General features: G+C 35.8%; 1 protein-coding gene across 3 annotated transcripts in view; it reads right to left on the bottom strand.

Moving 5' to 3' along the window:
* The window catches only part of PIGF (phosphatidylinositol glycan anchor biosynthesis class F), a 38,196-nt gene that overhangs the window by 5,698 nt on the left and 19,336 nt on the right, over nt 1-13,162 (bottom strand). For all 3 annotated transcript variants that reach the window (XM_032411041.1, XM_032411043.1, XM_032411044.1), the window contains exon 5: nt 12,639-12,747. In XM_032411041.1, the coding sequence (XP_032266932.1) occupies nt 12,639-12,747 (109 nt within the window). The remainder of the gene's footprint in view (nt 1-12,638; nt 12,748-13,162) is intronic.

The following is a 13,162-nucleotide window of genomic DNA, read 5'->3' as shown; positions in this document are numbered from 1 at the left end:
GTGTCACTGTTTCCTGCCTGGGCCTCAGTTTCTTCATCTATAAACATGGGAGGTAGAACGAGAGGACCTCCAACATCTCTCCCATTTATCAACTCTTAACGATTCTCTTCTTTCTTATTCACAGTATTCATTGTTGGACATTACCTTTTCAGCTGCACATTCTTAAGATGGTAAAAATCCTGTATATAGATCATTAGAACTCTAAGCAAAGATGATTGTATCATCTGAACCTGAGGTGCCTTAGGTACTCTATTGACCTTGATGGGGTTTGGAGTTTCCCATTGCTTATTCAGAGCCTTTTCATTGCTTTGATTCCTTCATATTTCTTTTTGCACTCAATCCTTCCTGCCACCCTATAAAAACCAAAGATTTGTTTTCTATTCATGAGCAGATTGTAGAAAAATTGCCTTATTTTCAGAAGCACGTCCTCATTAAAGACTTAAGTTTCAGCAGAAATTGAGACTAATCACTGGAACAACTAGTTCAAAGTAGTCAAATATCTGGGAAATAAAATACTTCAAAAATATCTTACTGACATGAATTTTGCTAGTCGATGCAAATACATTGCTTCAAATAAGGTCATGTATGAATGAACTTAACGTACAGTTATTTTTTTTTTTTTTTGCATATAATCAGTTCTGAAGTTCTTAAAAATAATTTTAGGGGCTCCCTGAAATCTTATTTCTAATACTTTGCTAACTTGTACCCTTATTCTGTTTCTACAGATACATTTTAGGTTAGCCCATGTTGAATGATCTTATTTCCAGTAAGTAGAGCCTGAATTAATGGTTTTTATTGTGAATTAGTTACTTTAGGTGTTGCTTCCATTTGATTTTTAATTATTACTCTTAAGTACCAAATTAAATAACTGGTTTGTTGGTTGTTGTTTTTTAAGTGATTGTTACTTTAACAGTGTCCCATCTTAACACATGGGGTTATAAATAAAATAATATGCATAGTTTACTATCTATGTAAAGCATTGAACTTCTTACCTTAGTAGTTTTTATTTAACACCCTATGTAAACGTTTGGGGTAATACTCATTCCTGTTTCTCATGCTGTGAGTCTAATCACCAGCCAAGTGTGAGCACCTGCACTTTGTTAAAAAAGCACATTGTCAAAGTGTAGCGAGAATAATAATCCCTCATGAATCCTAGCCAAATTCCAATTTGGGTCACTAAATTCTACTTGAGTCACTTTGTAATTTCAGTACGGCTCTTCGTTTCCAAACATACGCACACACACGCACGTTCCTTACACAGCCGCCGTACTGCACCTCCAGTGATGTGCTGAGATGAGCCAGTAGTTTAAAAGTTGTATTTAATGAGGGGTGGAGGCTTAGAACACTTGCTATTTATTCAATTCTTAAGAAATCCATGCCATCAGCAAGTTAAAATGTTGGACTGGCTTTGAAGACTATTTGCTAGTCATGAATCAGGCTTTCCTGCTTGACTTTCCCGGAATAAGGAGCCCTTAACTGTGACACATTTTGTTAAAGGAGAATTTCTTCATGTATGGGCAACCTTTCTGATTTTTTATTCCCAGGATAGGGAATGGCAAAAGGAGCAGCCGAAGGGAGCTGGGGGAGGCTGCCCACTAAATCACCTTTCCTCTAAGGTTCTCATGATTGAATTTCCTACTAACCTTCTTACAAATGCTTTAAAAAATTTAAAACTACACAATGGCAACAGATCTCATATTGACTTATCGAACCATCTTAGCTTCATCTTGCATTTTCATACTGAGATCCTGGGGTTTTCCATTTAGAATTGGGTACTTGTCTTACACACAGAGATGTTTCTATTTAACATTCTTCATGCCACAAATAGGCTTAAGAAACAAAAACAACTGGTATCATCTACTGAACAGACAATCCAACTGCAATGCTACAAACATTTCTCCAAATTACGGTCATCTGAGATGGCTATATATAATTATCTTGTTTTGTTTAAGGAAAATAGAAAACTAAAAGACATTCATGTAAAGGAAGTCATTCACAAGTGTTTGCCACCAAAATTACTGTCTTCTTTTTATCCAGTTTTTTATAAACTAAAAAATTCTTAACCACTACATGGAAAGAAAAAAAAACCCATTGCATGACAAAAGATAATTTATCATGCAAGTGGGTAAAATTATTACAATTACTGTTAAAAAACCTATTTTAAAAAATGAACAGCTACATCACATGAACAAAGTGTCTTGCTTAAGAGTACTACTATTATCCTTTCTCAAAACCAAATGACTCCTTAACAACATTGTTTTCTCATCACTTAAACCACAAAAGGTCAGTGTTCTCTTCAAATACTCAGCATTAAGAAAGGCCTAATATTATAGGGTCTGGGTACCTGGTACCAGCAAAAAGCTGTGTTTCTCTCAGAAATAAAACAGTTTCACCCTAATAAGCTGAAAACCGATTTCTCAATAAGTACAGATTTAACTTTGTATGTTTTCTCTGTTAAACAAATCCATGTTATTGCTGGTTGAAAGACATTTCAAAATTATACAAGCTTATTTCCACCTGAAGACCACACTGCTCTCTTCTGATCAGGCATTACTGATATATCTATGTAGTGTTGGGAGTTTTCAAAACATGTTCTAAGTAGTACAGAATAATGATTTCAGAATACTACTTTTTGTATTAGACTAGATTTGAGTCTCAGCTCTGCCATTTATTAAATATGTGACCCTGCGCAAGTCACCTATCCTCTCTGTACCCTAGTTTCTCATCTGTGAAATGAGGATCATCATAAAACCCGCCTCACGGGGTTGCTGTACTGATTAAATGAGATAATGAGAAAATACACTAAGCAGCTCTGAGAACCATACCTATAACAGTATCTGGCACATGGTACATGTGAGCTATAAATTGATAATTTTTAGCCCATATTCCTAACAGACATATAAGTTGTCATTACAATCTAGAACACCATTATTCCCCAAATACACCATCTCTAAAGCTATTAAAAAATTCCTCCCCAAATTTTAAATTGTAGTTTAAAAAACTGTATCTAGGGGCGCCTCGGTGGCTCAGTCACTGAAGCGTCCAACTCTTGATTTCAGCTAAGGTCATGATCTCAGGTTCCTGAGATTGAGCCCTGTGTCAGGCTCTGCCCTGAGGGTGGAGCCTGCTTAAGATTTTCTGTCTGTCTCCCTCTGCTCCATCCCCCCTCTAAAAAAAAATAAATAAAAATAAAAACTACATCTAACAGGATTCATGTTTCCTTCTTGTCAAACATGATCCACAGATTTTATATGTATATATCATACCATTTCAGGGGCTCAAAGACCCCCATCTATAGACTCCTGGTTAAGAATCCCTGTATTCTTGGGGCACCTGGGTGGCTCAGTCGTTAAGCGTCTGCCTTCGGCTCAGATCACGGTCCCAGGATCCTGGGATGGAGCCCCGCATCGGGCTCGCTGCTCAGCGGGAAGCCTGCTTCTCCCTCTCCCACTTCCCCTGCTTGTGTTCCCTCTCTCGCTGTGTCTGTCTCTGTCAAATAAATAAATAAAAAATCTTAAAAAAAAAGAATCCCTGTATTCTTCATCACTCAACCCTAACAAGTACTTTTATTAACTGTTCTGGTTGGTCAAAATAATACAGTGACCCTCTACATTTTGGTTCAGAATTTTAAGGATCAATTTCAGTAATGTAGATGGCATTTATTTGTTGTTATGTGATTTGAGAGTAAAAGGCTTAAAGCTATTTTAATTATAATCTGCACGGTTATTACTTAGGTTCCTTTAACATGTATTAAATGCAAGTAGATTTTTAATCTTGTCCTGTCACTGAAATGATACCCACAGGTTTCTGATACTACCACAGAACAGCTAGTTTGGTATGTCACTGAGCATGGCAATTTATGAGCTATTGCAGGTTTCTTAAAATGATGATCAGGTATTTGAAATTAGATGACAATTTCTTCTGAAGTTAGTTTCAGATATTCAACGAAAGTTTTAAAATAATTGTATATAAACATTAGGCTACTTTTAAAAATACTTCTATTTCACTTACGAGCTCTACTTTGCTTTTCTGGGAAGTAGCACAGTCAGTGGGGTGAGAATGAGCTGAGCTGCGGAGCCAGGCCAGCCACTTACTGGCTGTGTGGCCTTGGCCAGATCACTTACCAACTGAGCCTCAGTTTCCCAATGTGCAAAACAGGATAACAGTCCCTTTTGTACTTAAAACGTGGGGCTACTGTATTATTTTAGAATTTGTCATGAAAGCTGTAAAGTACCATGCATCAGTATTATTTTGTATATGTTTTAGCTGGAAAAAACTAAACTTACGTGATCACCGATCTAAGTATTTCTTAGGTGATGGACACTAGTAGGTGATAATCAGAAGTGGCGGTTTAGAACAAATAAAATAGTTCATGAGCAATGTCATACTGTGCTGTAGGAACTATTCCCTTGCCCTGGTAATCCTCTTTAATACATGCCATTCTTCACATGAAATGTCTGGGGAGTATAAAGCTTATAAGAAAACTCTCAAAAGCCACACAACACACTGCATTATATTAACCATATGTAGCCTCACCTCAGAAATAGAAAGGCATTTCCTGCTCCTTGCTGTTATTTTTTATAAATTTTAAGAAGTGTAATACAAAAACTGATTTTAAACCAACCACTTGGTAGACATTTGTATCATTTTTAATAGTCTCATATGAATGACTCCATTCATTCAAAACTATTGAGCCCCTACTATGAACCAAGCAGTTAAATTGAAACTAAGATTATTTGATTTTGGATATTTAATTTTAACAACAAATTCCTAAAAAATAAGTGCTGTGATATAATTTTTGGAAAGATATAGGATGTCACAGATATCATAGGGAAACTGTTCTGTCTGCGGATCAGAAAACCTAGAAACAGAACTCACAGTCATTAGGATTACTGGCTCTTTCGGATAAAAAAAGGAAGCTAGTTTGAGGCAGCTAGTTCTAAATTTCTCATAAGCTACTTTTTAATGTTTATTGTGCTTATCACAAATGTGTGTTGCATGACAGAATTCATCTTTCAAAGCCTGCTGACACTTCTACTGGCTTTAAATGATGATTTATATTTTCCTCTGTAATGGACTGTAAGTGAGGTGTTTTTCTCGATCTTCTTAACGTAAATGCTATTGTCTGATGTAGGAATACTTCATAGATGAGTCTACTCATCTGGACACATTTCTCTGGTTGTAAATCTGCACCAATCCAGGTGTACTCTACCCACTCTCCCATGACCAAGAGCACAGATTTAGGAAGAGCTATTTGCAGACAGGTGTGTGGTCTCCAATCTGGAAGTTCTTGTGAAAGTAACGCTACATGGTCAAGATCGTACAAATAAGTTAACCTGGCTAGCACTATTCTTTCTCACATGAAAGTCCTGCCAGCAGAGCATTATCAGCATGATTACCATACAACCCACCTTTTAAATACAAAATCATTTTCTGTCAGTTAAGTATTACAGGTTTTTTTTCCATGCTTGAAACATAAATCATATTCATATAAATTAGTATTTTATTTTGGTCTGTCTATAACACTGTATAACACCTTTGATAAAAGAAACACCAATTAACCTAAAAACATGCCACTCTTCAATAATTAAATTTTTACCCCTCGCTCTAACAATATTTCCAGTAATCCTTATGATCTCCAGCTTCAATTTATGAAAGAATTATCTGTAGCATCTGTGACTTTAGAAAATGAATATACATTTTCACAAATATTAAATTTGTAACCTGATAAAACTAGAGAAAACAAAGATTTTAACATACAACGATGCCTTAATTATCTGTCATGGGAATAAGTACAAATATTTTTAAACAATTTTAAATTGCTTTAAAAAAGTCTTAAATCAATTTTGCTTTTAACTTTATAGAAAATAAGTACACTCAAAAGAGATGTGATTATCTGGTTCAACTCCATTTTAGAGGCAGCAGCACTCCAGTCCAGGGCTTAAAGGCAGTTGTGGGTTTACTAGACACAAAAGCTTTGCATACTAACTTCAGATTCTCTCCGACAAACGTATTAAATTGTATGGTCTAAAATACATGCACCACAGTGGTCATGGCATTTATATGAAATTCTTACATGTGGGAAGAAATGCAATACAATAACTACTCAAGCTTTTCCAAAGAGATCTAAACTATGGCCTTTAAAAAAAAAAGAGAGAAGGAAATCAGGAAAGGAAAGGAAGAAAGGAGAGAAGGAAGGAAGGAAAAGGAAAAGGAAGAAGAAAAGTTATGTTTCAGAGTCCCCAGCAAGGAAGAGAATCAGGTTTGGATCCTAAGGCTTTCTTTTATCGGCCCAGTAATGTTGAGCAAGATGTGTACTCCTCTCCTCACACTTTGACATTCTTATGTGTAAAAAACCCACCTTGCACTACACTTGTTAGGATTAAGTTACCTGTGGACAGTGCCAGCCCCATGCCTGGTACATACATAGAGAGATCTACACATTTTATATTTTCTTTCTATTGCCATCTGAAATGTCGGACAGAATTGAAAATTATGTGAAATCCAATACCTTAAATACCAAAGAACAAAAAGATGAATTAAACAATCCACTCTACCAACTGAAGGACTGGCAGGCAGAATAAATAAATAACACAAGGTGGCAATCAATGCACTTTCTAACACTTTGAGAACCCAAATAATGGAATTTGCATTTTTTTTGTAATGCTAAAAATACAGTCATTAAACGACTCCTTTTATAGTCACAAATGCCTATAACATTGATTAAGCAGTAACTATGTGTCAAGTTCTGAACTAAGTACTTTGGAAGGATTATATTATTTAATCCTCACTAGTAAGTGGCAGAGCCAGGATTTGAACCTAGTAATCTGATGCCAGAGCTCTTAATCATCGTGTTATCTGTCTACCTAGTAATAAAACAAGTGGGTTTAAAAACTTTATGACAAATTTCCTTTGCTCAGAATAACCAACAACATTTCTTAAACTTCCATTAATTTTTTTTTATCAACATGAAATACTGGCCTATTTCTGATAAAGGAAAGAATTATACCATTTTTCCAGATGAAAAGCTCATAACTATTCTATAAAATATTTAGAGCATATTACATCTGAACCTTAATTATTGTTAACAAATAATTAAATTCCAGTCCTGTATAATATTTAAATACCTGTTATACTTACATTGAATATATGCTTTGTACAGAGTAAGAACTTAAATACTTACTAATTAGCTATTTAGTTACTTACAGCAAATAGTTACAATGTACAGAGGTTTTCCACAGTCAAAATGTTTATTTTGTCAGTAACTATAAAACCATCAGCATTTTCTGGGAGTGAAGGAGGCTGTCTGGGTTATGGGCAATTTAAATGTTTATTTTCTTGCTGATTTTAAGGCAAATAATTAAGGCAGGGAAGAGAAGATGTCTTGCAAATAGTTTTTTAAAAGACAACAAAAATGACCAACAAGGTTATGGGTAGCCACCCTACCATATTCTCTTTAATCAAATCCTCTTGCTGCCTCCTACAAAGGGAAGGCTTCCTCCAAATATAAAGATGCCTACTATCTTTTGTCACTTGTCATTACTTAAAATTATTTAAAGTTCCTGTTAGTAAATGAAAAAACTTCTTTTCACTGAGATTACATATTTTCAATGGGCCTTTCCAGTCATATAGAAAAAATATAAATAAGCTTGAAACTGCTCAATACAGAATTCATGTCATTATAAGTTTATGTTGGGCCTCTGAAACTATACAGAGTCAGATTTGAGTTCAAAGTAGAGAAAACTGAACTAATACATGTAAGAGTTTTTGTGAGGGTGTGTGTGTGTGTGTGTTTTTAAAGAAGAAATCTTTGCTTAACTGGATACGCTTGTTTCTCTGAAAACCAGATCACAATCCAGAAAGGCTTGCTTTATCACAAACGAATCCTATCTGTATTGGGCTACAAGGCACAGAGAACTAAAATCTCTTCTTTATACATGTTGTATTTTATTTTTTTTTAGATCTTATTTATTTATTTGACAGAGAGAGACACAGCGAGAGAGGGAACACAAGCAGGGGGAGTGAGAGAGGGAGAAGCAGGCTTCCCGCTGAGCAGGGAGCCCGATGCGGGGCTCGATCCCAGGACCCTGGGATCATGACCTTAGCCGAAGGCAGACGCTTAACGACTGAGCCACCCAGGCACCCTATACATGTTATATTTTAGATAAGATTAAGTGTATACAGTAGTCTCTTCCCATGAAATTTTGCTCTAGAAAAATCTCCATTTTGAGGTAATGCCATATTCCTTTCTCAAGTTTATTGTTACTCTGGCAGATTCTGTCAGTATCATGAGCCACACTGAGTACTGACTCTAGGTAGTTACTTATGAAGAACAGAGCAAAACAAAACACCTTGTTTGCTGAAATTAAAAAGTGAAAGAAAACAATGAAGCCTCATCATTTCCCTAGTTTATCAGTAAATAACTGCTGAAAGACAGAGGGGCAGGGGATTATTATGTGAATACAGATGATTACTTTGTACATTAGTTCTATCATGCCACCAACAGCATGTATCATAATTTTTAAAAGATTATAGTGAATAAGTAGGTCATTAACTAGGAACACTCTGAAAACAACCCAACAGTAAAGACAACTAAAGTACCAGTGATAGTCCAGTCGAATCAAACATTCTTAATGAAGACCAACACTTGTTACATAAATTAGCTAGCTAGAAAATATTTTTTTAAAAAAGTCAGTAATTCAAATGGAAACTTCACATTAATTTAAACAAGTGAACCCATCAATTTGGATCCAGCTTACCTCTTATTGTAAACAAGCACTGAGGTAGAAAAGTAGCTAAAAGCCTGAACAATCCAGAATAGATAAATGGATTGTAAATCATTAACACATATATTTTCTATGCAAACCTAACCCAGATTTGGGCACATCTACTCCCCATAATTCAGTTTCCACTTCTACATAGTCTTATAAACTTGTGATTTAGCCAAGTGTAAAATATCAAACATTTACACTCTAAAATATTCCATCTATATGCAAACTGACATGTTAATCATACATTACCTTACCAACTCACTAAAGCTGCAGCCCATGGTGCTTTATGTACCAATACTTTGTATTTAGACTTAATTGCATGTATTTGAAAGTACTGAATCTAATGCAGGTTAAGACACAATTTTCTATATATAGTTTCTAATGATTCTGATTATCCTGCTCCAATTTAGAAATCACTGACACTATTGAATGAAATTAAGTTCTGTAAGACGGTAACTTGAGTACAAATGGATCTCCATCTCCCAGTATAAAAGATACCTTTATCAGTACTAAAACCTTGAGAAGGGCATCAGTGACACCCCAAACCTCCAAGGATTTCTATAATATACAACAGAGGAATATTACAGGGAAGGGCAAACCCACCAGACTTATTGAATGTAAAAGGACAACCTGTCTCTCTAGGAGACATGACATCTAATAGAGCAAAGAATGGACTTAAAAGTAGGCATTTAGGTGCAAAATATATAATCCAAATCCCTCAAAAGCCTTTGGAAAGTGAGATACTTATCAAAGATTTAACCCAGCTATCAACTAGGAATTATACTAGAGAAAACTGGACAAATATGCAAAGATGTCTGTTTAAATATGATAATCACCGTAATTAATAATAGTAAATCAATAAATGTGAAACTATAAACAATCTAAATGTTCACTGATAAGAAACTGATATATGATTTTACTCAAATAATGGAACATTACTTGTATGTAAATTTTCAATGACAAGGAATGAGCTCCATAACATACTGCTGATGGAAAAAAAAGATTAAAAATGACATATACATCACTCATCATCAGGGAAATGCAAAAAAGCTACAAAGAGATATCACCTCACACCTGCCACAATGACTAAAATCAACACAGGAAATAACAGGGACCGGTGAGGATGTGGAGAAAAAGGAACCCTTGTGCAGTGTGGGTGGGAATGCAAACTGGTGCAGCCAATTTGAAAACAGTATGGAGGTTCCCCCCAAAATTAAAAATAGCACTACCCTATGATCCAGGAATCACACTACTGGGTATTTATCTAAAAATACAAAAACACTAATTCAAAGGGATACATGCACCCCTATGTTTATAGCAGCATTATTTACAACAGCCAAATTATGGGAGCATCCCAAGTGTCCATCAACAGGTGAGTGGATATATATATATATATATAGACACACACACACACACACACACACACACACACACACACACTGGAATATTATTCAGTCATAAAAAAGAATGAAATCTTGCCATTTGCAACAACACGGATAGAGCTAGAGAATATAATGCTGAGTGAAATAAGTCAGAGAAAGACAAATACCATATGATTTCACTCATATGTGGAATTTAAGAAACAAAACAAACAAAGGGGAAAAAAAGAGAAAGACAAACCAAGAAACAGACTCTTAACTACAGAGAACAAACTGATAGTTACCACAGGGGAGGGAGTTGGGGGGATGGGGGAAATAGGAGATGGGGATTAAAGAGCACACTTATCATGATGAAAAAAATAAAATGATTTAAAAAATGTATACCCAGCAATTCTACTTCAAAAATTTATCTTAAGGAAATGATAATACTATTTTCCGAAGACTTATAAATAAGAATGGTAACTGTAATTTAAGATAATAGCTAACATTTCTTACAAATGATCTCATTTAATCCTCACAACTACTATTACCTCCATTTTACAGTTAACTTGTTCAAATCACATAGTAAATGGAAGAGTTGGGATCTGAATAACATGTACTACACACCCAAGTAGAAACGAGATCATAGAGGCCCTTATAAGTTATGCCAAAGGACTCCGGCTTTATTCAAGGCAAGCAGCGAGGAAGCCGCTAGAAGATTTTTCAGCAGGAGAAATGACAGGATCAAGTATTTTGCTATGTAAAGAGTGGTTTGTAGGGCAGACATAAACGAGATGAGAGACACTTGTACAAGTTAGAGAATTAAATGTAAATGGGGAGAAGACAGATCCAAGAGATGTTACAAAAAAAACCCACGAAACACTAAAATCAAAAGGGCCAGTGCCCAGTTCAACCTGAGCTGTTAAGGAGAAGGCGGTATCAGGGATGACTCGGTAGGTTTCTGACCCAAGCAAATGGGTGAATGAGAGTGCTACTTAATTACAGGGGCAGAAAGAAAAAGCTGAATTTTAAGCATGTTAAGTTCAGGGTGCCTATGGAACCTCAAGAGGAACATCCTGCTGCATTTATGAGTCTGGGCCACGTCTGGGCAGGAGATAAAGTTTTGGGATTCAGTATCCATATTTTAATTGCAATCATGGCCAATGGAGGAGGTCATGCAGGGAGAGTGGGAGAAGAAAGATATTGGAAATCACGGAAATACTGGTGTTTTAGGAGGAGTCAATCCAAAAGCTTGCAGGGAGACTGAGGAGGAGAAACCAGAAAAGGAGAAGGAAAAGCAGGGGACACAGCTGTTGCAGAAAGTCAAGAAAAGAGTTTCAAGCAGGGAAAGAGTGTGTTTCCAGTGAGTTAATGCTCAGAAAAGCCCCGACAGTAAGGTCTAAGAAGTCTTTCTTTGACTTAGCAATGAAGTGACTGTGGACAGGGTGGTTTAAAAAAAAATGACATATATATTATAGTTATACACATGGAGAAAGAACTGCACAAATTATCACCAAAAACCAATGAAATGAGGGTTGCCTCTGGGTGGTTGGATACTTGGTAATTTTTACTTTCTTCTTTATAACTACTAATATTACTTAAATTTTCTAAATAAATACGTACTGTCTTCGTAATAGGAAAACCATTCTCTTTGTGTTGAAAAAAGAAAGTGTATTTAGTTTTTAATACTACGATTTCATTTGGGAGAAATCTTGAGAAAATAATTGGAAAATGCATGAAAATATAGATTCAAAGGTGTTTATCCCAGCACTATGTGTAATAGTGAAATGCTGGCAATAACCTAAAAGATCAGTAGTGAATCCGTTAAATAAATCTGGGGATAACTATGTAACGGCATACTACAAAAGCCACTACAAATGAAGACCAAGATATATTCATTACTAACTCAGTGACCTTGGAAATATTACATATCCTCTAGGAATCAGTTTCCTCATCTGTAAAATGGGAATAAAAAGAACACTTACCTCATAGTGCTTTACCTAGCTTATTAGCTATAACCTATTGTGATCAGAAACAAAAAACCTGATGTTCACAAGTTTCCTCCAATATCACATACCCCTATTTCAAAACTGGCTTCGCTATATTAGGCTTTTAAAAAGTATTTCACAATCAACATTCAACTTGGCCATAAATCAAATTAAGAAGATATGAATCTAAGACCACAAAGGCAATGAGTATCAAAGTTGAAAACAGGAAATTCCTGCAACTTCTACCCTGTTTTTTAAAGACTCCTATAAATATTCACAAACTAAGCTTATTTATTCACCTATACATGTAGAAAACACAGTGCCTGAAGACAGAACTGGGCTGATCCGGATGCCTATGGGCCCTGGGGCCAGTAAGAAATCGCCTAGGTTACGGTGACAGAGGGAACTGGCATCCCTACTTAACTGGACAACAACACAATTTATACAGACATACTGGTTAGCTTCTTTAGTTTTACCATCACTGTCCATTTCTTTTGTTGCTTTAAGCAGCTGAAACCAACCTGCCAAGGTCTTTCCCAATCGAGTGGAATAGGAAAGGCTCCCAGCCATGTTCCTATAAAGCTAGAAATTGTAGTGATCTGAAGGCTGTTCTCCCAAATGGATGTAACTCTGTAAAACACAAATACATCAATCACCGGTGGAATCTCTCTTAGCTGCTAGAGAATCAAACAGTAGTGCCAATAACACTACACCTACAGGTTCTGTTCATTTAACAACCATCTCGAATTGACACCCATTTACCCTGAACTATTAACAACTAATTAGTAAGATGATATACATGTTTTTCGGTTGGAAAGGTAATATGTGCACACGGGGAGAGTCAAACAATTGGAAAGAGCATTTGCAATGAAAGCTAAGTCTTCCTCCCACCCTTATCAACTCTGGTTCCTCTCCCCAGCAGCAGCTGCTATTACCAACAGAGTACATATCCTTCCAGAAATATTTTATGCATGCACAAATATGTTTGGAATGATATATGCATAGATGTATACATCCTTTATCAAAACTCAAATGCATGTTATAA

The sequence above is a fragment of the Phoca vitulina genome, unplaced genomic scaffold, assembly GCF_004348235.1.
Source record: "Phoca vitulina isolate PV1807 unplaced genomic scaffold, GSC_HSeal_1.0 scaffold12, whole genome shotgun sequence".
In the NCBI taxonomy this organism is placed as follows: Eukaryota; Metazoa; Chordata; class Mammalia; order Carnivora; family Phocidae; genus Phoca; species Phoca vitulina.
The sequence above is the reverse complement of the archived record's forward strand: the minus strand, read 5'-3'. Positions and strand labels throughout refer to the sequence as shown.